This window comes from Phyllostomus discolor, chromosome 2, assembly GCF_004126475.2.
Source record: "Phyllostomus discolor isolate MPI-MPIP mPhyDis1 chromosome 2, mPhyDis1.pri.v3, whole genome shotgun sequence".
Taxonomy (NCBI): domain Eukaryota; kingdom Metazoa; phylum Chordata; class Mammalia; order Chiroptera; family Phyllostomidae; genus Phyllostomus; species Phyllostomus discolor.
In genome coordinates, this window is record NC_040904.2 from 177,150,973 (window position 1) to 177,176,554 (window position 25,582).

Consider the following 25,582-nt stretch of genomic DNA (forward strand, 5'->3'; position numbering starts at 1 on the left):
TTGAGCAATTGCATCTACCACCAAAGATGCACAGCTAATGCAGAGTGAGTGTCTATTCCTGTTAGGGCTCATTTATAGTGCCCCCTGCCCCCCCACCCAGGGCTGCTGGCATTGATCCAGTATAAGACACTTGCCTGCTGAGGGTGGGGTGCTTTCCTCAGGGAATCTTCTTCACAACTCTCTGCAGCCTCTGTCTTTCTTGCTGGCAGACAAAAGAGTTGTTGGCATTTTGTGCCTAAGAGGATATAAGAGGAGTCTATCTGGACTACACTCATCTCTGCATGCTGCAGACCCCCATGTCCCCTCATTTCATGGACCCAGGTGGCCCCTCCAACAGGTGCACTTGGATGTTGCACTCACCTCCAGAACCTGGAAGGGGGTTCTTATGATGGACAACAGCATGTCCTACTTCACTGTGCCCTGTACATTACCAGAGTGCTTTCCATAGGGCTGAGCCTCCCTTATAAGGCGTCCTTTTAGAAGTCCAGTTTTCCATTGCCCGTGAGTCAGTAAAAAAAAACCAAACGTGTGCTTTTAACATTGTTCAGTTCTTCCATCACTGCTAGGAAAGCAGCCTGCTAATCAGCCCATAGAGCTGCTCTGTTTTTACCTTCCTTGATCAAGTGTGGACTGTCCAACCAGGATATTGTCCTTTTACCTTGGAACTGTTGTTTATAAACCAAACAGCTCTTTGTTGGCCATTTGAGAAGTGTGTATGGGGCACGGTCCAAGTGATGCTAGACCCTAGCAGCCCGTCACTCAGTTCCAGAGACAGTCCTGTGGGAAAAGAGGCTCCTGGTTGTATCTCCTTGCACTCCCCTTGCAACAGGTTTCCAGTGTAAACCATTTCCATTTATTACATGACTCTTCTGAGCACCACCTTCTCTCATTAGAGTGTTTTTCTGATGTCATCCAAGACATCATGGGTATTTCAGGTTTCAAGATTATTTTATATCTTTCAGGCATAGGGGCAGTTTAGATTAATGTTCAACTGCAAGCTAGTAATTGCCTCTCAAAGGGCAAACAAATCTCTAGTCCAACAGCCCAAAAGTTGTCACTGAGAGGCGCTCACAGGCTTTCGCCATAAACCCCAAACTGTGCTACCCATGGGGCTACTGAACAAAGTTTGGCTTCTTTTCTATACTGTGAGCCCAGGAGGTCTTATTTCCATGCAGCAAGTCCAGTTAATACTGCTTGAAGGGTGATGTACATGCCTTGTGTTTTACTTCTGGGGGAGGTGTTCCCCAATCCATTCCCATAACACATTCACACACAGTCTATTTAAACATACCAGTTTTCACCCAAACTTCCACCCTAGTCCTACCAACCTTGACAATTTTCTACTCTGTCAGTCTAATTGTAGCCTGCATTAAGACTTCACCCAAGAGTTTGGGGCACTGCAGTGTGTGAGGCTCAGTGATCAAGGGGTCCAGCATCTGTACCCCTGACTATTTTACCCACTTATGTGCATTAGGTTTCGGGTCCCCTTACAGGGGGTTGAGCCAAAAGACCCTGGCCCTTTTGTCTTTGAGTACTCGGCCAAGACTACCCCGGGTAGGATTTCTCATTGTACTCTTTGCCTTGCCCATGTTTTAAATTTCTCCAAACTGGACCAAATTTGTTTAGGGACCTTTTATAGTATGGGGACCATCAGGGTCCCCTTTGGTTTACCCAATCTTACACAGAAGTGCTAGGTTAAGACCTTTGTTTCAATCACATTACTGTTTGTTTTATTCATCCCATTTCTTAATAACCATCTAAAGATACCCTGCTGGATCGAATTTCTTGGCACTTACCTTTTCTTTTCCTATCAATATTTAGTTTCTTCACCTGATTTCTTTTTTATTTATTTATTTTTAGGGAGAGGGGAAGGGAGGGAGAAAGAGAGAGAAACATCAATGTGCAAGAGATACATCAGTCCATTCGTTGCATCTCCCACGCCCCCAGCTGGGGACCTGGCCCGCAACCCAGGACACCAGTCCTGCAGATGTCTGTACTTTGGAGAGCAGATCCAACTCTGTAGCACTCACCTTAACTAGGTTCTGAATTTCCTTGAATTTTGGATGGTGTTTATCAGCCCTCAGCTGTAGCAGAACAACCTTGCTAGTAGTCACTGTGATCCCGGTTTGAGCAAGATGCTGGAGATCAAACACCCTGTCCACCATGCTTCTGGATGTGGTGGCAGCAAACAATATGAACCTCAATACCTCGGACTGCTAGCTCCAGAGTGTTTTTTGGGTGTTTCTCTTCCAACTAACACAAAACCCCTAATTCCAGGAATCTCTGCTAATGCCACTGCTACTTCTGGTAATACCATTGAAAACTTGGTCTTTGTTAGTACCAGTTTTACACCTGTCAAAACAATTTCTTGAATGGTGTTTCCAAGACCTTTGTGATACTGTTCCATTACAATCACTGGAATTCCTAAAATCTGAGCCCCTTGTAACAATCTTTGTTTCACAATGATAATTTCCCCCAAATACTCGATGGCTGGTCTGAACCTTCCCTGCATATCACAGCAGAGAAACACAGCGCTTGAAGATGTAAGATTTCCCGGGGGAGTGAGCCGGATCTGCAGCAGCAAGGTACGCCTTGCCCTGCTTGCTCACCGTGAAACCCTTGGGCAGGCCCACAGACTTGCCCCACTATTTAGCAAGCGAGTAGCTGCACCATGAATTTTCTGGCAGGTCGGCTGGTCCCCTTACAGGCTGAGGAACTTCTGGGTGAGCAGCTCCTAGCAAGTGCTGTGGGGCACCGACGAGGGCTGTGGGACGGGACAACCCGGAGAAGCTGAAGAGCACAGGGCTTTTACCCGTGGCTGTAGCTGCTGGTTAGCACAGGGACTGGGACCCCACGCTGCCCTGTTCCCCTGAGCACCTGACGGCTCCAGGGCTGCCGAAGCGCAGACCTGTTTTATACGTTTTAATTTATTTTTACTGAGGTATAATTGACATATAACATATTAGTATCAGGTATATAGCCTAAGATGATTTTATGCACTGCAAAATGATCACAATAAGTTCCCCTACACACACCATATATAGGAATAATTTTCTTAAACTTTCAGTTTATTGACATAAAGTCTTAATATATCCCTATCTTCTCAATCTCTGCTATGTCTGTAGTTTAATCCCCCTTTTCATTCCTAATACTGCTTATTACTACTTTCTTTTCCCCTTGATTTTTCTTACCTAAAGGGGTGTCAGTCATATTCTCTTTTTAAATAACTTTTACCTTTGTTGGTACTTTCTATTGTACCTTTGTTTTCTATTTATTAATTTCTGGTTTCGTTTCCTACTTCCTTTGGGCATATTACTTTACACATACACTGCCTAAACTTAGCATCTTAGTCATTTGAGGTTTTTGTTAGCTTCACTCCACAAGTCTTAGTATCTGATATTTCCACTACTCAGTTCTAAAATTTTAATTTTGATTTGTTTTAACTATTTGTCCTGCTTTTCTCCTTTTTTCGTTTTCCTGTCTTTGAGATAATTGAAAATTTTTTTTTTTATCATTGCAGCTTTTCCTTTTAGTGTAGATGTTATGTGCTCAGTTTCTTTTTCTTAATGGTAAATTTTGAGATATTAACATATCATCTCATGTTAGTCTTATATTAACCAGAATCTGTAAAATACAGATACTATAGAAAGCTTATGTTCAGGATTTTGATAATCCCTCAACTTAGACATTTTATTTTATATACTTCGTTTTATTAAAATTCACCCATCATTGTAATTATTGGATAATTAACATTTCATATTGTAGGTATTTCTTCTGCGATCAGTCTTCTTTCTAAAGTTTATTCTTAGAAGTTCTTAAGTGAGATGGCATTCTCTATTAGATTTTGTTCATCTGAAATTGTGTTTATTTTGTCCTTATTTTTTAATTTTTTAAAAGATTTTATTTATTTTCAGAGAGAGGAAAGGAGGGAGAAAGAGAGAGAGAGAGAAATATCAATGTGTGGTTGCCTCTCATGTGCCTCCAACTGGGGACCTGGCCCACGCAACCCAGGCATGTGTCCTGTCTGGGAATCAACTGGCAGCCCTTTGGTTTTCAGGCCAGCACTTAGTCCACTGAGCCTACCAGCTGGGGCTCTGTCCTTATTTTTGAAAGATGGTTGTATTGTATTAAATTCTAGGTTAGTTTTTTCTCCTAGCACTTGGACAATAATATTCGACAAATCTTCCAGTTTTCAGTTTCGCTGCTGAGAAATCATGTCACAATAACTCTATCTGTCATTCCTTAGCCAAATATTTGTCTTTTCACTCTGGCTGTATATAAGATTTTCTCTTTGTCTTTGGTGTCCTGTATTTTGACTGTGATTTATCTAGATGAGGATTTCTTTATTCGTCCTGCTTGTGAGTCATTGCATTTTTAAAAATCTAACTCCTTTTACCGATTTTGGAAAATTCTCAACCATTTTTTAAAAATACTACTTCCATTCATCTTTTTAAAAAAATCTTTCTGAAAGAGAAGTTAAGCATGTAAATCTTGCTCAGTCTCCCACCTCTCTCAGCCTGTTCTTCTGTCCCTGTCTCTGCTACGTTTGGGGAGATTTCTCCGTATCTGTCTCCCATTCTCTTTGTTACCTGTGTCTAATTTGTAGCTAACCCTTCCTTCAACATTTTAATTTCAGTGACCCTGTTAACAGTTTTATTCCTTAATTTTTCCTTTAATTTCCTTAAACATAAAGCATGCATAGTTTATATTCTGTCTCGGGTAATTTTCAGTATCTGGTTGGTTGTGTCTTGAGGATCTGTTCCGCCGTGAAGGCTTTATGTTTTCTTTCACCTGGCAGCTGAGTTCGCCGGCGACACGGCGTCACTTGAAGTCAGAATACTCGACTCAATGTTTCCTCGGGCCACACAGGTAGCATGAGTTTGGGCTCCGGACATACTTGAAAGATAGCTGACCAAGGGATGACAGATCGAATCTCAGGAAACAGGAATTCTCAGAGAGGCTTTTTTTTCCTTTTCTTCCCAGAGTTAGACCAGGACAGACAGCTTTCCTTGGTGGTAAAGTTCTTTTTTTCCTTTCTTGATCTCTTTTCCTTGAGATTTTTACCCTCCTTGGGTTCTAGCTTTATACAAGAAGATCTCTATCTGTGGTGAGGGAAAAATAAGCCCTATGTGTCAGCCTTTCAGTGTTGCAGTGTCTAGTAGGAGAAGGGAAAATTGACTTTTACTTCCCATGTGTAGGTTTTCCCTTGTCAAAGCAAGCAAATAGCCCGGGGTGCTAGTTTCCATTATTTAAGAATTTGTGTTTTCTATGAGATTGAATGTTTTTTCCATCAACTGTAAATACGGTAGCTAAGCTGTTACAGGTTTGATCTGACTACTTAAAACCCTCTGCCTTTCAGCCTAGGTCCAGTCAGGAGACAGATTAAACTACACAATAATTTAAACAACGGAGTGTAATATGAAGAGTTATTAAGCTACACTAGGAAAGTAACTGTAAAGACATGAAGGAAACTCTAAAGGATACCCTAGGAAGGACGAAGTTGGAGTGGGGGCCCCACTTCCCAAGACTGAGGGTCATTCCTCATTGAGGGAGGTGTGACTGCAGGTCACTAGATGGTGGAGAAGGTCTGTGGGTTGCTGGGCCTGAGCTAGTCCTCAGTCACCAGGCCAGTAGAAGACAGACCTCGAAGGCCCAGGGGAGCTGTGGGTGGTGAATAGATAGGCATACAGAAGTTGTCAGGGCACCAGTGTGAGTGTGAGAGCTGAGTGTGCAACAATACCTGTGTTAGGAGAGTCATGTGAAGATGACCACTGGCCCATCACTGAGACTGCTTACCTCAGGCATGTGGCTGGAAAAGTGTACCACCAGATGTCTTCACATATCCGCACTACTGATCAACCGTGCAACACGAGCAAGAACAAACAAAACACTGCACACCTGAAGTGAGAAGCCCCTTCTTCCTGCACTGTCTCTCTGGTGCTGTGTACTGCTGAAGCGTGACGCTGTGCTCCCTGCAGAAGAAGTGCTTATAGTCCAGTCCATGGTCCCACATCATGTGCTGAGTAAATTTGGAGCTGAGAGGCAGTAAATAGATCACTGGCACAGGAACTGACTGCTTCAAACCCCAAGCCTTTCACCTGTGTCTGACTTACAATCAAGAAAGAAATAAAAAAAAGCAGTCCCTGACAACCAGGAGCTGATTTAGCTCTCGCAGCTACATCTCACTGTTACTGCAAACCGGTCACATGATAGCTACAGAATATAAACAGTCCCCCAAGCACATCCACTTCAAGCGTGGTCACTGTGAAGCACACAAAATACCAGACATCCTCCTCTCTCGCTAAGTTAGTAACTGCTGCTTCCCTTCCTTACCAGTCACAGCTTTACCCCACTTCAGTCTGCCCTTCCTGCAGATCAGCTCTATTGAGATACCCAGTGATAGAACTGCCTGGGTTTCTGACAGCATCCAATTCAAAGCAGGTCTCTACTTCCTTATGCCTGGCCAAAATTATCCAACAAAGCCCAAATCCTGTAATAGAGCCTCTCTAAACCCTCTTACTAAGACATCTCATATTTCCCCAGGCTGTGCATTCTTCTTCTCTGCAATGAACAATAAACCCAGCTATTCAAATACAGGTGTGGTCTTGGGATTTTTGATTGAAGAGCATTGACAGAATGAATGATTGCTAAGTTTATCTTATTTAAGTCATTTTTTATTTTTCAATTAGTTAACATACAATATTATATCAGTTTCAGAGGTACACCCACTGATGAAACATTATATAACTTACTAAGTGATCATCCCAATAAATCCTGCACCCATCTGACACCATACATAGTTATTAGAATGTTATTGATTATATTCCCTATGTTGTACTTTACACCCCCATGACTGTTTTGTTTTTATCACTTTGTACTTCTTAATTCCGTCATCGTGTTCACCCATCCCTCCGAGCCCCCTCCCACCCGGCAACTGTCAACATGTTCTCTGTATCTATGAGACTGTTTATGTTCTGCTTGTTCATTTATTTTATTTTTCAGATTCAATTGTTGATAGATTTCTACTTGCCATTATTCATATTTTTTATTTTTTTTTCTTTTCCTTAAACAAGACCCTTTAACATTTCATATAATACTGGTTTGGTGTTGAACTACTTTAGCTTTTCCTTGTCTGGGACTCTCTTTATCTGTCCTTCAATTCTAAATGATACCTTTGCTGGGTATAGTAATCTAGGTTGTAGATCCTTGTGGGGGGAGCTCTGCAGGCACCACAGATGAGAATAAGTCCACTAAGACATGTTCTGCTTGGGGAGGAAAGGTGGCCAACCTCTCAAAGGAGAAGGGCCAGGAGCCTGTTCCTCAATGGGCTTTTATTGGGTTTAATTTGCATAGGAATACAAGTAAAGCTCATCAATCATTGTCAGGCAGTAAGGATCAAACAATAGATAATATACAAAGAACTCTGAGGGCTTATTCTGAGTCAGGGTCAGATAGCTAAAGGGCCATAAAACTTTGGGGAAATAAACTCATTCTGTGCTTGGACCCTTATCATTTAAATTGAGGGTATTCTTAGCAAAGTAGGTTTCACAGGGTTTTATGCATTCTTTCTTAGGCCTGATCGCCCTTGGGGAACCTGCCCTTTCCAGCACAGGGCCACACCTACCTCCAGCATTGTTTCAGGCTTAAGTCAGGCAGGGGAAGAAAGGCAGCCAAGAGATTAGACTTCTTACAGACAGAATGAGGACTCAAGCTTTGTCAAAGCCAAGGGGCGAGGGTCCACCACCTCCTTTTTCTATAGCCCCCCAAGTCCTTCCCTGAGGGCCCCTTCATGACTGTGCCTGTCTTAGGTCATCCATCCTTTTAGGAATCTAACCCATCATTGGCTAACCAGTCATCCACCCAGGGCCAAGCAGGGTGAAGTAAAATGGGGTAGGGGGCATGCTCCTGCCAGAGAGATAAGCTTTGTCTCCTTAGTGGCTTATGGTCCCAGTGTCCTTTTATTCAGCCTTACACAAGGGGTTACAGCTTCTGAAACCAGGCAGGGCGGTTCCCAACAGATCCTTGCTCTTCATCTCTTGGGACTCTGCGTTTCCTGGATTTGTATGTCTGATTTCTTCACCAGGTTGGGGAAGTTTTCTGTAATTACTTTTTAAAATAGGTTTTCAGTTTCTTGCTTTCTCTCTTTCTTCCCAGCACCCCCAAGGTGTTTGTATGTTTGTATACAAACATTTGTATGCAATTTTTTTTGTTTGAAGTTGTCCCAGAGGCTTCTTGCATTATCCTATTTTTGGATTCTTTTTACTATTTTGATCGGGTGCTTTTTTTCCTTATCTCCCAAATCGCTGATTTGAGTCTAGGCTTCATCTTCACTGCTGTTGATTTCCTATAAATTACTCTTCATTTTAGGTAGTGTATCTTTCATTTCTGAATAATTCTTTTTTATAGTTTTCATATCTGCTTTGGTGCTCTTGAAATTCTAAGTTCTTGAGCATCCTTATAACCTTTGTTTTGAACTCTATCTCTTAATTTGTTTACCTTCATTTCATTTAGTTCTTTTTCTTCTTTCACTGGAGACCTGTTCTCTCTTAATTTTTGCTTTTACCCTGTGTGGTTTCTGTGTATTAGGTACCGTGGTTATGTGACCCGGGCTTGGTAGAGTGGCCTACTGTAGTAGGTGTCCTATAGGGTCTGCTGGCACAGCCTCCCCATTTACCGAAACTGGGCAATCCCAGTGCAAACCAGCATCCACCCCATGTGGACTGTGTACCTCCTCCTGTTGTAGTTGAGCTTTGATTGGCATGTCAGTGGGAGAGATTTAACCCCTGTTCAATGGGCTTCAAGGACTGGGATCACTGTGGAGGATTGGCAGTGTAGGGGCTCACTGATGGAGCAGGACACTTCAGCAGGGCTCTGGTGCATGCTGAGCCTGCCCCTTGAGTATGTTGCTTGTGACAATGGTTGGGTGGTGCTTCAGTGTGGTCTGAAGCTGTCTTCCAGGTGTGCTGGCTCTGGGGCATCCCAGGAGGTGTAGGCCAAGGTTATCCACTGCCTGTGTCTTGCTTGGGACTTCCAGATGTGAGCTACAAAACAATTTGCAGGTGGCTGCTATGTGTGTTGAGCTTACAGGTGCCCAGGAGAGGCCAAGCTGTGAATCGAGGCCAGCTACCACTAGTGCCAGGCTTGGGGCCACTTAGTAGGAGATATAGGGCAGACTGAACCAGATGCTGCTTATTTAAGAGATTTTAGGAAAGTCTGCAGCTTGAGCCAAGACAGGCCATTCGTATGGAAAAGCCACTGGAAATAGCCTTGCTGGGCCCAAAAGTTGCATGGGGTGGGGTCTTGGGGAACAGAGCCTTGGCTAGATTGTTAGAGACTCAGATGCTGTGCCCTCCTGCTGGCTCTGTGGGGCAAGGGTTCGGCAAAGGAACACTGGCCTCTGCCAGCAGTTCTGTCTGGGAGAATGCTGCCCCTACAGCTCTTGCCCTGAGGTCAAACAATTCACTTTCTCCCCAAATGTCCCTGGTGCCTTTCGAGCTGCTGCCCTAGCACTGGAGCTCAGAAAGAATGAGTCTGTGAGTAAGTCCGTGGGTAGGCCTTTTATGAGGAACTGCCTGGGATTCCATGAGCCCTCCTTGCTCATCTACGATCCCTGCTAGTTTTTACAGCCAGAAGTTATAGGGACTTGGTGGCACTGGAATCTTGTGCCGGAAGGTGTAATGTGGGGCTGGGAACCCTCGGTCACCAGAGGGGACTTTCTGCAGCTGAGATACCCTTGCCGATTTTTATCCTCCACACGTGGGTTTGGGACCATCCCATTCTGCATCTCCACCCCTTCTATCAGTCTCAGTGTGACTTCTTTAAATCCCTAGTTGGAGGACTTCCGTTCAGCCAGATTTCAGGCAGTTCTGAATGATGGTTATTCTGTAGTTTAGTTGTAATTTCGATGTGATTGTGAGGGAATGCAAGTACCACATTTACCTGTGCTGTCGTCTTGACCAGAAAACTAAGTATAGCTTAACCAAATGAATATTCTTACTCCTTTTCCTTAAAAAAAAAAATGGTATTTGGAAGTTTGAGATAGGCAAGGTAGACTATGACTGTTCCTTTACTTTAAATTACTTAAGGATTATTAAGTAGTTTGTTCCTCCCATTTATTATTGTAAAAAATATAATTCTTTTTCAAAACCTAGATTTTAGGTGTTTTTTTTTTAAGAAGCTAGCTGAGTCACAAACATTAACCTTTAAGGAAGTGATTGTCATAGAATGCTAATTTTTAATTAACAGTACCTCCCAAAAAACTGATAATAGTTTATTTCTGTAACTATTTTTTTAAGTTTTTATTTTAGATTTTGTTTATTCATTTTTAGAGAGGGAAGGGAGGGAGAAGGAGAGAGAGAGAGAAACACCAATGTGCGGTTGCTGGGGGCCATGGCCTGCAACCCAGGCATGTGCCCTGACTGGGAATCAAACCTGTGACACTGGTTCGCAGCCCACGCTCAATCCACTGAGCTATGCCAGCCAGGGCTTCTATAACTATTTTTATAACAACAAAACTCCATAGAAACCCAGAGTAATACTACTAATAATTTTTAAAAGTTAGCAAGTATAGATAAGAATGGTCAAGTTATTTTTATGATAGTCCATCTATATAGGACATACTGTACTTGCTGAAGGCAGTCAACTCATAAAATACTTACATGGAGTGAATACAGTTATGTTTTCCTTTCTCTCACTTTCCAGTGAGTCTGTTCTCACACTTCAGGAGGGACACGTGAACTGCGTCTCCCTGATGGGGAGACAGTTGCGTTTTCATCCTCTCGTCACTTCCAAAAAGCTGTGGAAGCTTCCTGAAAGCCCTTCCCACTCTCTTCAGAGGCCTTAGGAAGCCCGAGTTGTTTCACCTTTAAAATCTTTACAGTTTTAATATGCAGGAAGAAAAACATTAAAATGTGTTCATTGTTTCTAAACAATAGTCTTGATCCCTATAAAATCTCCTTATACGTAGTTAGAATGAATCACTTAGTAACAGTTCTCTGTATAATACACAGTATCTGCAGCTTAGTAAATGAATGTTTGAATTTCCTTTATATTGTGCCTGGGCCTGCACATAATTAACTGAATATATGAATATTCAGGAAAGGTGAATTTTGAGTGTATAGTCTCTTGTCTGAGGAGCTACCGTTTTCTCCTGCTGAAAAATTAGTGCTGCTTTGATCTCATGTGGACAAAATCTAATCAAGTGTATTTGAGTTGTGTATAACCAAAAATACACAGTCTTAAATGAATAAGCCTATTTATTCAAAAATATTTTTGAGCATCTGTTATATGCCAGATAGTAGTACACTGAGTGCTGTGGTTACGAGGACTCCAGTCCTTGACTGAAGTGAATATACACAGAGAGAATCTTAAGGACATTTCCCCGGATTTGGCCTTTTTATAGTTATTTATCTATGTACTTTTCTACTCGTGTGTGTGTGTGTGTGTGTTTTGTTAGGTCTCTCTTTTTTGGGGAAGGGAGAAAAATGTTACATTCAGAAATGTCAGTAAATTTTCATCAGCCGTGGCTGTGAACTAGGCTCTGTGCTTTGTGGGCAAAACGAGATTAAAAAAGTCCACTCTGCAAAATGCAAATCAACACTGCAGTGAGATACCACCTCACACTTGTCAGAGTGGCCATAACAAAAAGTCAGCAAACAGTGTGGGCAAGCATGTGGAGAGAGGGAGCCCTCCTGCACTGCTGGTGGGAATGCACATTGATTGGTGCAGCCACTGTGGAAGACAATGTGGAGGTTCCTCAAAAAATTTACGAAACTACCATATCCAGCAGTCTCACTTCTGGATATCTATCTGAAGAAATTTGAAAATATATATGCATCCCTATGTTTATTGCAGTTTTATTTACAATAGCCAAGATATGGAAGCAGCCCAAGTGTCCATCAGTAGACAGTTGGTAAAGAAGAAATGAGGTGTGTGTGTATGTGTGTGTGTATGTAATGGAATCTTTTTTAGCCATAAAAAATAATGAAATCTTACCGATTTGTGACATTATGGATGGACCTAGAGGGTATTATGCTAAGGAAGTAAGTCAGACAGAATAAGACAATTACCATATGATTTCACTTACCTGTGGAATGTAAAGAACTAGAAACGAACAGACAAAACAGACCCATAGATACAGAAGTCAGACTGGGAAGGGGGTTGGGGAGGCTGGGTGGAAAGGGAAAGGATTTAAGAAGTACAAATGGATAGCTACAAAATAGTAGTCATGAGATGTAAAGTACAGCACAGGAAATGTAAATACTATTGTAATAACTGTGTGTGGTGTCAGGTGGGTACTAGACTTATTGAGGGGATCGCTTCTTAAGTTGTAGATGTGTCTAACCACTATGCTGTGAACCTGAAACTAATAGAATTTTGAATGTCAACTGTAACAGGAAAGGAACTTTTTTCCAAAGATTTTATTTATTTATTTTTAGACAGAGGGGAAGGGAGGAAGAAAGAGAAGGAGAGAAACATCAATGTGTGTTTGTCTCTTGTGCTCCCCCACTGGGGAACCTGGCCTGCAGCCCAGGCATGTGCCCTGACTGGAAATCGAACCAGCGACCCTCTGTTTTGTAGTCCAGCGCTCAATCTACTGAGCCACACCAGCCAGGGTGGAAAAGTAATTTTTAAAAATTTTTTAGAAGATACTGCTCTGCCCATAGGAAGCCCACAGTGGAGGAGAGAGCCTGTGGGGCAAGTGCCAGAAGGGAGCTGCAGTTAGTTCTGACTGTACCACAGTTTCTAAACCTAGAACATTAAACAGCTTTCAGAGGTTTCACATCAGCCCCCCAACCTTAACTCCACACCTGTGATGTAAGGCCCTTGTCTCCTAAGCTCAGACATCAGCCTGATTACTAGGAGGGTGATAGGTAGCTAACTAACTGTCTGATCTCCTTTGACCACCCTTCCAACACCCCAGCTTCACAGGGTAGTGTGTCCATCTGTCTGTGTCTGTCTGTCTGTCTGTGTGTTTGTCTGCCTCCTGTGTTCCCGCATCACCACTTCAGGCAAGCGGGTCAGCTTCATGAGTTCACGTGACTGACCCACACCTCAGGCCATCTGATATTTGATTTTTAGAAGTATTCCTGTAAACAGATTTTCATTTAAGATTTGTCTTAATAATGAGTCAAATAAGGAAGTGATCAGTAGCAAAATTCCGGTACATTTTTAATGGGAGAAGTGTGAAGAGCAATTGTATTACTTCTTGCTTCCTGCACATTTAAAGGGAATGTAAATTCACATACCAGTGATTTCAGAAGCAGAGTATAATGATGTTTCCCACCTACCCATACCCTCTTGAAAGCATTCAAATGAATGCTTAACCTTTTTAAGAAGACTCTCCAAAGTGTTACTCCCCCAGATTTACTGTTTTTGAACACAATAAATTCCATGAGAGATTACTACAACTACAATATCCTGTCTCTTTAATTCTCAAATACAAAAAAAAAAATCCTGAAAACCAAACATTCTTTTTTGTGACTCATGTATTGGCAAAACCACACCTGAACCAAAGTGAACCTATTTATTCTTCAGTTACCTGCCCTACTTGGGACCCTCATGGTTTGCTGCAGAAATATTAATGTGTTAGATTGCACGGTGCTGCCCTAGATTCATGTGCATGCTATATGCACAATATGACCTTTCTAAATTAAAAACAGAAACGGTCTGATTTCTGTAACACATCTCCCTCCAAGGAATTACAGGCATATGTTTGTATAAGGCATCTGTGGCAGAGAGGTTTAAGAGGATAGTTCATTTGTAATTAGGTGAGGTGATAGATATTAACTAAATCTATTGCAGTAATCATTTTGCAGTGTATACATGCACACATAAATCTAATCATCATGTACACATAAAACTAATACAGTGTTACATATCAACTGTATCTCAAAACTGAGGAGAAGGGCACTTTAATATTGTAGACAGTTTCTAGTTTTGATAAATCAGTTTGTGTAAATAAAACAATTTTAAAAAACCCAACCTTTAATTGTCTGGTAACTTTCACCTTGTCCCCAGGTTTGATAGTTCTATAGTTGGGGGTTAATATAGAAAGAAAATGGGACTCTGAAAGCATGTATCTGCTGGTTTCTTACACCTGTAAAATGAAGGCTAACACAGATGTAATCAGGATAATCATATATACAGGGGGGAAAAAAGCCCCTGAATTTGGGAATTGTATAGGTATACATGTACACCAAAAGTGATCAGTAGTGATATTCTGGTACATTTTTAATGGGAGAAGTGTGGAGAGCCATTTGATTACTTCTCGTTTCCTCCGAGTTCGAAGGGAATGTAAATTCACATACCCTTGATTTCAGAAGCAGAGTATGATGATGTTTCCCACCTGCCCACACCCTCTTAAAAGCATTCAAATGAAGCCATTGAACTCTTTCATTACGGTGGGATAAAAATGACCCGTTTTCTGTATGGTCATAAAGAAAGATTTTATTGATTAGAACAAGAGTTTTTTGGAAATTGATATTTTCAAGCTCAATGCAGTGATTATGTTTTTACTTGGAATCTCCCCCTCCGTTTTTCCCTGTTCTGTGCAGATTACCAACGCCTGATGACTGTGGCGGAAGGCATCACCACCCTCTTGTTCCCATTTCAGTGGCAGCATGTTTATGTGCCCATCCTCCCTGCTTCTCTGCTACACTTTCTTGATGCTCCTGTCCCTTATCTGATGGGCCTTCAGTCAAAAGAAGGAACTGACCGTTCTAAACTAGAACTTCCTCAAGAGGTAAAAGTTGTAATGAATGATGAAACATTTGCTGTGTGTTGATTTAGGTCAAGGGTATGTTCCTTAGATAGAACTGTCTTTGTCCACACTGGGTCTCTGTGTTCTGAATCTCCAAGGAGGTCCAGGGCCGCGCCGAGCCTTAGAATGCGGGCCCTGACTCCTGGTGGCGACTGTGACAGCCACTGACAGAACATGAATTCTTGAAGATGGGATAATATTGGCCTTACCTAGTTTCTTTATTATTCTAATAACATTTTATTTCTTTTTCCCCATTCACATTATAAATTTTGTTTCTTAAATGAGGCAGCCCAATTTTAACATCCTTTAAAAGGATTGTATTATGATTTTACCTCCCTGTTACATCTCTTTTTTGCTGTTATCTGAACACTTTGTTTTCCCTTTTATTAGATTAGTTTAAGTTACCTTGTTGGTTCAGAGACATAGATCCTTTAATTCATTGAGGTGAACTTGATTTTTGACCTCCATCAAATGAAAAGTGACATCTTTCAGCAAGCTGGGGATATTTAATATTCTTTGTTTTCAGACATAAGGCTAGTTATCAACTTTTCCTAAATATCAACTTGTCTAGAAGGTAGAGATAAAAATTCTAACCCCTCACTTTTAGGTCATCTTCGGTTTACTATACCTTCAGTGTATTGTATTTTCAAGTCTTGTTTAAGAAGAAAATAAACAGGAATCCTTGAAAGCATTTTGAATCTGGTTTCTAGCTGTTGTTCATGGTACTCAGAATTACAGTGTTAAGCCTTTCAAGTGAAATATTGCTGAGACTGCCATGGCCTATTAAAAACATAAAATGGTTAATTACATTATATTATTAGCTGTTTAATTAACACATTTCTTAATAAAATCTTTATGTTTTGCTTCACCCCCCCCATAGTCTAATTTTAATAAGTGAATTTAAAATAACACACTAAGCTGCAGCTATTATACCCAGTAATGATTCCTGTAACAATTTCTAATGAACATTTTCCTGCCAAAAGTAACATTTTTGTTCCGGGGGAAATAGCTTGATTCAGATCATATAAAATACACATACAGACTGTCTTGGTCTTTAATGAGCTTGTGCATGTTCTCTGCTTTTGCCTCCCTGTTACATCTCTTTTTTTCTGTTACCTGAACACTTTCTGTTTTCTCTTGTAAGTTATCTTGTTAGTGCAAAGACATGGGTCCTGTAAATTTTCAAGGAAAAAGAAATAAAGTAGCCAAATGTGTTTTGTTTTAAAGACTTAAACGGTGACAAGTTTTAGTTTTTTGAGTACCTGGTCTATTTGTATGTTAATCAGATGATATGTTACAAGATTCTTTATTTAGATATACAAATATCTTTCAATTTTGCATGAGTAGTAAGAGTTGAGGGTTTTAAAAATACCATCTTTCTGGAGTCAAGAAATTTTTCTGTTTCTATGCCTGTGTGTGTCCTCTGACTCTAAAGAAAACAAACTTTACAATTCCGTAAGTTCTTACAGTAATGTCTGTGATTCTCTAATTTTTATTCATGAAGTCAATACTACTTAATAAATACACCTACCCATTTCCTATTCATAAAGTAGAGTAATATGAAGTTACTTGAATCAGCTGTGAAAACACCGGCGCTTCTGCATAGCTAGTATAAGTTGGTATATGACTTTTAGAAGAAGAGTGTATCACTTTGCTCTGGTATCATTTTGTAACGACATGAAGTAATCGACTTCATATAATTTGGAGGAGATAGGTATTAAAATAGCCATTTTAAAAAGTGACTTAAATATACTCAACTAGTAACACCACCACCGCCACCACTACCACCACCCCTTTGTCTGAAAACTGTAAAATAAAATAATAGCTAAGGTAGTTACAGGGCTTCTTAGAATAGTTGTGAAAATGATGTTTACGAAATGATTATTTTAAGAAGGTATGATTTTAGTTGTTAGCTGACTAATGTAACTACGTAGACTCATAATTAACCGCCCACTCACTTTCCCCATGATTCCCAAAGGATCGGCACAGGGAGCCATTGGTTGTGCTGTTTTCTCGTGGGGTGGAGTCAGTGATGTGGAAGGATACAGCCCCGAGGAGTAATTGCATACTGTGACACCTCACTTTTGACCATTCTTGCTCATCTTTAGAGTAAATGGTGGACAAAAAAAAAATCCAGAGAAAAATGAGGAATTGGTTTTGCCATATCTCGCCCTGAAATTCCGTGGGAATGTTTTAAATGTTCTCTTCTGGCTTACGCTTATGCCCACTTCACGTCTGCCATGGAGAAGCCAGATCCCTCACCCAGCAGGGGAAGAGCTGCCCTGGCCTCACAGTCCTGTCTACTTCCACTCCTTCCTGCACTTACGTGTTTCCTCACAATGGAAACGTCTCTTTGAGCCTTGTCCATTCTTTCAGCAAATAGTTGCCTCATACACTGTGTGTGTAGGATACATTGGGAGACATCAAGATCAATGAGTGGTGATTTCTGCTTTTCAGAATAAATAATTTACCAGTTATCAATAACACATGCTAAAAGTTAATGTTAGTAACTAGTGAATGAACTAACAATATATACAAAGGAAATCAGAGTGCCTCTGGGATAGGGACATGGGAAGAAGGCCTCTTGGCAGAAGAGATGATTAAGTTTCAAGTTTGTTCCCTTTTGAAGGAATGTTTGTTCTTTTCATTGGAAGTAATTACATGTCATGAAAGTTTCTGGGCATTGTCAGTCAGTAACAGTACAGAAATATTTAGTTTTAAAACAACCTTTGATTGAGATGTCAAGTATTTTTTCATACTTCTTGAGCTCTTCTCATAGATTTAAAATTTAAGTGTTAAGTGAGAAAGTGACTTATCAGAATACTCTGTTGCATGGAGTTCTTACTTGTTTTAGAAAACAACTTTTTGGTTTTTCTTCCATAAATTTTTATACCACAAGTTCATATTTCCTGTTTCACCTTTGTGATAATCAAAGCCCCAAATTGGGCTCTTCTGGGCAGACATAGGGGGTGTGAGCTGGTGCTGGAACCCACCTCGTCATGCACTTTCAGCTCAGCAGTGATTACATAGCATAACGAGCTTTAACATTTCCCGATGCATTGTTTTATTCCATAGGAGAAAGCAAAGTATAGAAAAGGATGGCGGGAAGACATTAATGAAGGAGACCGTACAAAATGTTAGTGGTGGGAAGTTGCCAATTACCATTTAGATTAGCAACTTAGTGGATTTTTTTCTCTCATTTTTAAAGATATTAAACATCCATTTGAATTATGGTGACCTACTTTTGCCCCCTTAAGCTTTTTAATATGTGCTGCTTTCTAAAAGAGACTGTAGAAACATATATAAAGATGTGGATTTAAAGAAAGCTGTAGGCAGCACTATGTCTTCAACAAATTGTGACTTCAGCTTTTTATTTAAAAAAAACTATTGACATTGGAGAAGAGGAAAACTGCAGGGGAAAAATCCCTTGAGCCACCATGCTCTTTGAGGATGCATATCTGAGACAGGTGGCAGGATGTCCCCTACCTTCTTGGGCTTCACTAGCTTCATCTGCAGAAGTAATGGGTTGGAGTCAAAGGTTATACCAACCTTGAAGAAACCATTGTCGTTCTCTGTTTCTGGGTGGTGGAATGCCTGAGTTTTTATTGAAGTTGGTTTGGAACTTTGATATACCTCGTGCTCATCACTATCTAACATGAAAAGAAAAACGGAGATCCAGCTGTTTGCTTTCTTTCACCTTTCCTTGACTTTCAGGGTCAGAGAACATTGTGAATTCTCCACTTGCTCACCTGGAAGGTGGGGTGGGGTGTGGGCCCTGGAGTGGGGGGCGAGATGGGGAAACACAAGGGGAAGCTTCCTGTTCTGTTTGTTGACTTCCACACCGTGCTGTGTGTTCCATCCCTAATGCACTGCAGCCAGGGCCAGTTTTCCTGTGAGGGCTTCGCCTTTGTACACCCCACCCTCCAGTAGTCTGGGAGCAGCCTTCCTTTATCCTGACAACCTTGTTCAGATTGAGAGGGTCTGAACAGTAAAAGTGAAATACTGTTTTGGAGTCTACTATAATCAAGTACCTGAGAGATAATCAGAATTTCATGCAGGTGCTTGGCCCCTTGAATTTTCCCTGTCTACTTCAAAAATACTTTAAAATCTTTTTTATTCAAAATCTACAGTATAAGCAAAGTCAAAAAACCAAGTCCTCTCATTTCTGTCTCCTCTTTCCCTCTACTCAGAAATCTCGCCTGAGTCACCTCCTAATTATCCGAGGGTTAGGCATTTATGGCTCTCTAAGCACCACCTCTCCCACCTCCCTCTGCCCGCTGCCCTGTGTCTAATGGCATCTGCAGTGGTTGTGTTGTCCGAGAGGTTGAAGCAGATTTTGGATGAAGTGAAAATGTGTGGATTTTCTGTGAATCGGATTGTTCTTTGCCAGTTTCATCCCATTTCTGGGGGATTACTGTAGCTGCTAAATTTTAGCAGTTCTTTTTAAATTGCAAATGGTGTTAGAGCAGTGGAATGGAAAGTTCAAGTTCATCCAGTGCCTTTGTTTGTAAGGTACAACCAGCCCGTGCACCTTTACTCATTTAGGAATGCCTAATGGCTGCCATAATTGATGTATGATATAACAGAAGCATGTCTCAATTATTATAAGTTAACAAAACCCAGAGAAAATTATTCGCTTACATTAAATGTGGTGTAAAATACTTATGTGGGGAATACTGGTGGCAACAGAGGTTTATTTCTAAAGAATAAAAAATTCTTAACCTTGAGAAGATTAACATGAAATGCTGTGTAATTTGTGATTTTGTTTATGATAGTTGGCAAAAACATTTTAGAACTTAAAATCCCTTTATTTTAAAACCTTTGTATTTCTTTTTTCTCTTTCAGGCTAATTTGTGTTTTGTGGATATTGATAACCATTGTATCGAGTTGCCTGAGGAATTTCCACAGTTCCCCAATAAAGTGGATTTTATCCAGGAACTTTCTGAAGTTCTCCTTCAGTTTGGGATCCCTCCTGAGGGCAGCCTGCATTGCAGTGAGAGTGCCACCAAACTGAAGAACCTGGTCCTGAAAGACCTGGTCAATGACAAGAAGAATGGCAATGTCTCCGCTAATAACATCAGCATGTATGAGTTACTGAAAGGCAATGAGACCATAGCCCGCCTCCAGGCTCTGGCCAAGAGGACCGGTGTGACTGTGGAGAAAATGGACCTCTCTGCCTCTCTGAGTGAAAAAGAAAAGGATTTGAAACTGCAGTGTGAAGAGGCAGAACTGAGGGACTACCAGCTCAACGTGCAGCTCCGAGAAGTGTTTGCTAACCGCTTCACGCAGATGTTTGCAGACTACGAAGCATTCGTGATTCAGAGCGCCCAGGACTTGGAGTCCTGGCTCACCAACCGAGAGCAGATGCAGAACTTTGACAAAGTAAAAAGAACCATAGTTTCCCTTTTTGTGGCTCATAGTGGACCATATCACTTGATTTTGTTAACCTTTTTAAAACACAGATTCCCCTCTTTCCCTTCCATTAAGACCTTTATCCGTATTTTACACTAGGCAGAACAACCTCACAGGAAAGCAAACCAGCAAGCTCGTAAGCCAGCCATTGAATTGTGTATTAAATTGCCTATCATCTCATTTTTAAGTTTCTATACTTTGAAAATTAGAGAAACTCAAATTTCACAGGTTTTAAATTAGATTTAAAAATTAGAGAAACTCAAATTTCACAGGTTTTTCAAATCTGTTAACACCATCTGACCTCGTAAAAGTTTCATTTACTCTTATTTTAGGATCAAGTCTAGTTAAATAAGGTCTATTTCTTTCTAGTAAATCCTATTTTTATATTTGTCTTCAATACAATAAAATCACAATTTGTTCATGTAAAGGTAACAAACAGTTTAGTTTTAGAAGCCAGATTTTTATCTCATTATAGGGTCAAAAGAAAGATGAATGAATTAGGTTTTATGACTATAAGCCTAAGGTTCTGTTCCAGTTTGGAGGAAAGGAAGACAGAAAATAGCACCAGCTTTTGATTGTCCTGTTGATGTTGAAGCTCCTAAGGAGTACTATAAAGTGTTCTACCAGTTTTTCTTGGCAGATCCATCACAGATTTCCCCTCTAGACAAAAGCACTTAGGGGATTGGGCGTTAACTCTTTCAGGTCACGAGGGTATAATTCAGTTCCCTGCCTCTGATGACTGAGGCATGACTATTGCTATCAGAATGAATCATGACTTCTCACTAAATGGTATCTTTGTGTTGTTAAAGACCCCTTAAAGGGGCTAATCCATTATAGGGGCCTAATCTGCAGTCTTGGAGCACCCGACAATAAATGTTAATTACAAAACTCTGTCCAAGTGAGAAGTATGAAAGATTATTTTCTGATTTCATCAGATATTTTTTTCAAGTTGAGGATATAAACTATGTTGAACGGTTAAGTTCTGGTGCACATTATGTTTGAGAAAACTTCCTTAATACATTCAGAAGCCTTCAGTTCTCCAAATGTATTCATGCTCTTAGGTTCCTTTCTCATTAAGCTTGACCATTTTTCCCCATTATTTTCCTATTCAGCTTGGAACTACTGTGTACACTCATGATTTGCCCTGGGGGCAATTGAAATTCTTATCTAAATCGAGCACTGGCACTCTCTTCCTCTTTAATCTTTATGTCGCTTCAGACTGTAAATGGAAATCTTTCTATATAATCCCTTGAGAAATGAAAGTTTCATGTCGCATTCCAAAAGGCTTGTAATCATCTAATTTTTCACCAGGAAAATATACAGGTCTATCACGTATTAGTCCTGTAAGCCAAGTTTTTGCTGACCTTAAACTTGTAGTCCCCAAGGGTCTGAATATCAAAAGTGAGGCATTTGGCCCATTTAGAAAAAAAAGATTTTTGCTCTATAAAAAGTAAGCTTCATGTGTATTTGTAAAATGCCCTTTAAAGAGGTGAACTGATTTCTAGAGACTACTGTGAACCTTTTCCTGGCTCTTTGGATTTGTGTAAACACATCTGAACTATGGAAGCATTTAACTTGAGTAAGTGGGTTTCTGTAAGGAAGTTTTTAAAAGGCTTCCTAAATTTCAGAATGGAATTTAGGAAGGAGAGGAACCTTATGTCAGAAGTTACCCTTCCATCTTTCCCTTTCGTCTCCTGCATCCACTCTGAAGAAGGAAAAGCCGAACCAGCTCAGCAGCTGAAATAGTAATTCACCTCTGAATTTCAGCCAGTACCAAACGGCAACTACAATTGCTAGACACATAGATCTGAAGAACCACACACACACACACACACACAAACATTTTGAATTAAAAACTGATTACAATATACTAAATCATTCTCTGCAGCAGACCAACTGGTAATACGAATGTGTTGTACACATTTTCCAAAGACTCGGCTTACCTCTGGTGGGTTTTCAGGCAATGCTTTTTATAGTTGTTAAGGCCCAGACTACTCCGTCCTTAGAGGTCTAGAAGGAGTTTGATCTTGAATTAACACTCACCCATCAATCTCAGTGTTGGTGCCTGAAGAAACATCTTCTTGAAGAGTAAAAAGATTTCACCCATAAAGACAAATTCCATGTTGTTTTTAAGGTTGATATATATATATATATATATATATATATATATATATCAGTATTGTATCAGTTAACCACCTCACTGCCTCAAGACTTAGAGGTATATCGCATAGGCTAAAAATAGAGCAGAAGAAATCACAGCTCACTGGGGAATGGGGTCAGATTTAATGGTTAAGTGGAGAGGGCTGACAATCCTGTAGCAACTGATCCACCAACTTTCATTAGTGATGCTCTCTGTTCTATGTAGTGGTCACGAGGATCAGACTGTAAATCAGTTTTAAAAGATAGGATCAGTGCTAAAGAACTAAGTGACCCAAATTCCACAAATTTAAAAGAAAGTAAGGAAAAGGGCATTTTTAAGGATTTTTGAATTTTAAGTGTCAGTCTTGTGTGTTATAAGATTAAAAAAAAGAAAGACCTTAGCAACAGATAATTTTCAGATATATCATTTAGTGTCGAGATGCATCTCCTTGCACTAACAACTTTTTAATTAATCTCATTACAGGCTTCCTTTCTGTCTGACCAGCCTGAGCCATACCTGCCCTTTCTTTCACGCTTCATTGAAACACAGATGTTTGCCACCTTTATCGATAATAAAATTATGTCTCAGTGGGAGGAGAAAGAGCCTTTGCTTCGAGTCTTTGACTCTCGGATTGAGAAGATCAGACTGTACAATGTAAGGGCGCCCACCTTGAGGACGTCTATATATCAGAAGTGCAGCTCTTTAAAAGAAGCAGGTACATTTGCCATGCGTTTTTCAATGAACTAAAAAGTCATGGTTATTTTTTGCACATTGCTGACCTTACGAACCACAAAATGGTCACTTTATGGTTAATCCTTGTACTGTGTAGCCAGAAATAGTGCTTTCTTTAGTTTTGTGTCCTTCTGTTTCTGTGAGTTCATGCCTATCCCATTCCTACTTGACATTCCTGTTCTTGTGGAAGAGGAAAAGCAGTAACAAACTGAACGAGTGTAACTACAAGGTTGCTATGATTTTTGTCTTTCTCTCTTTATTACCTTGATGGGAAAAAAAAGGTTCATTTCTGTCTTGCTGCTTATGTTGCCTTTTTACTTCTGGCCTCTTTTCTCTTTATCCAGGGAAAGGTAGGTATTGATTTAAAATAGTAAATCTGAGATGCTGCCTAATTTATATAATTGTGATAGTATATTTATTTGTTTAGTGGTACCATTAATTATAATAGCTTTATTTATTGGAATTACGTCTCTGGATTCTTGTATTCAAATTAGAGGTTTCCCAACCTGGACACCAGTTTCCCTCCGATAATTATGAGTTTTGGCCAGTCTCATCAGGCAATGCGCTCTAGTAGTCCATTAATTAAATAGTCATGTTAATAGTCAGTGTTCACTGAGTATTTACTATGTGCTGCACTAGTATACGAGATGTTTTACATGCCTTTTTGCATTTGTTCTTAATGGTGAAGGGGGGGTGTAGGCACATTTACTTCTGTTTTGTAGCTGTCCTCATTTTACAGTTGAGAAAAACTGAGCAGTCCAGCCGCTTTCTTAGGATTGGGTAGCTAGCGACTGGTGGAGCCGTGATGTGAACCCGGTGTGACTGTTTCTGGCCCCCGAAGCCTGACTACGGTGTTAGCTGTGCATTCAATAAACATGTAGAATGTACCAGTTCACACAATTTTATGCATTCATACCTGGTTCCCAACTCTTTCTTTGCCAGACAAACATATGTACCACCTGAGTGCCCTCCCCTCTGATTTCTTTCTGTTCAAATGCAGGGGCTATTTGAAAGCAGTGTATTTCCTCTGGAGAAAAAGGAAGCAGCAAATGGCTCTGCCTCTGTTACTTGTCTTTCTCACTTTATGTAAATAGATCAAAGTCACAGGTGTTGTGCCGCTGTAGTTGTAGTGTATTTAAGGAAAGAAGTATGTAAATAATGTCATTTATGTAGCCTTAGCGGTCTCTGGTCACTGGTTGGAACATCGTCCTGTTGTATGTCCTGAGGGTAGATCCCCGGAGCCCTTCAGGAAGTGGCAGTTACCGCTGTGACTCTGGAAGAGTGAGTGAGGAGAAGGAATGAAACTGCCTCTGCCTGTCAGAGTATGTGTAGCACGGTGCTCAGTGCCCTGACGGCCACGTGAATAGTACAGTGCCTTGTTGGGCCAGTGTCATTCCTCCCTTCCTGACACATTTTTTAATGGAGTTCAGCACTGATTCCTGTGTGTGCTTCCAGAAAATTCTTACAATTAAAATAGAGTTTCTTTCAGCCTCTCAAGGAATTCAATATTCCCACTATCACGGCAGAACTTATATAATACTCTAGAAAGTGTACTATTAGAGTTTTAACACATGTGAGATTCAGCTAAAGCAGTAAGGAGTCTCTCAGGAACTTACCAGACTTTTTTAAAAAGTAAAAGGAGGCAGATGGCTGTAACTGTCTATCCCTCAAAGGGTGTAGTTATTTCTACTATCCAGTAAAATCGTCCCCACCCCCCAGCAATAGCTGTAGAGGTTGGGGTTTTGTTGTGAACATTGGGTTTTTATTGTGTATTGTTTTTGTCTTTGGTTGTTTTGCTTTTGGGGTCCCCCCCCCCGCAACTGAAAAGAATTTTGATTTACAGGTGACCTCTTTAGGCAGAGGCGATCTGCTGTTGACATTGCGGCACCAGAACCTCGTGATTTCTGTGCAGAAACGCAACAAGTTGATAGTAATGCGGAGTTTTCTTTCCCCTCACCAATCACAGAAATGAACATGGGCACCAACCCTTAAAAGTGTAACAACAGCCCCATGACCTCTCAAAGCAGGCATTTAATGATCTCTGAATGTTCGGCATTCACTGGTGGCATATCACTGAAAAGTAACATTGTATTACGTTCCCTAGGGCAGTTTTAACTGTAAACCCAAGAGTAAGTCACTGAATTATGTTTTTGTTTTCACAAAGCTTCCTAACTAAAGGAGAATAACTCAGTATCAGATGGATTTCTCTATCATTTTAAATCCAATGGAAAAACTGAAGCTACTTTTCCTCTTTTCCCTTTGTGAGGACAAAGGCACTAATTGATAGAGATGGAATTTTGTAGTATTTCATGGAACATAAAATTGGCAGGAACTTCAGAAAATTCCATGCCATGAATCTAAGCATTATTTTGCCTAAACCATCTGTTAATTGTGCTTTATAAATATTAGGAAGCATTGAGAGCGTAGATAGGGCTTTGGAGAGCCATGGGGCATTGTTGAAAATGAAATCTCATTTCACATTAAAACATGGCATCCTTTTCCCCAGCATAGAACATAATGGATTATGTTTCAAGAGA

The 25,582-nt window shown here is 40.5% G+C and overlaps 1 protein-coding gene and 1 pseudogene across 4 annotated transcripts in view; one reads left to right on the top strand and one right to left on the bottom strand.

The window, feature by feature from the left end:
* The window catches only part of DENND5B (DENN domain containing 5B), a 168,015-nt gene that overhangs the window by 90,287 nt on the left and 52,146 nt on the right, over positions 1 to 25,582 (top strand). For all 4 annotated transcript variants that reach the window (XM_036019194.1, XM_028531886.2, XM_036019193.1 and 1 more), the window contains 3 exons: positions 14,556 to 14,743; positions 19,607 to 20,143; positions 22,797 to 23,028. In XM_036019194.1, the coding sequence (XP_035875087.1) occupies positions 14,556 to 14,743; positions 19,607 to 20,143; positions 22,797 to 23,028 (957 nt within the window). The remainder of the gene's footprint in view (positions 1 to 14,555; positions 14,744 to 19,606; positions 20,144 to 22,796; positions 23,029 to 25,582) is intronic.
* LOC114512882 lies at positions 1,889 to 6,768 on the bottom strand (annotated as a pseudogene).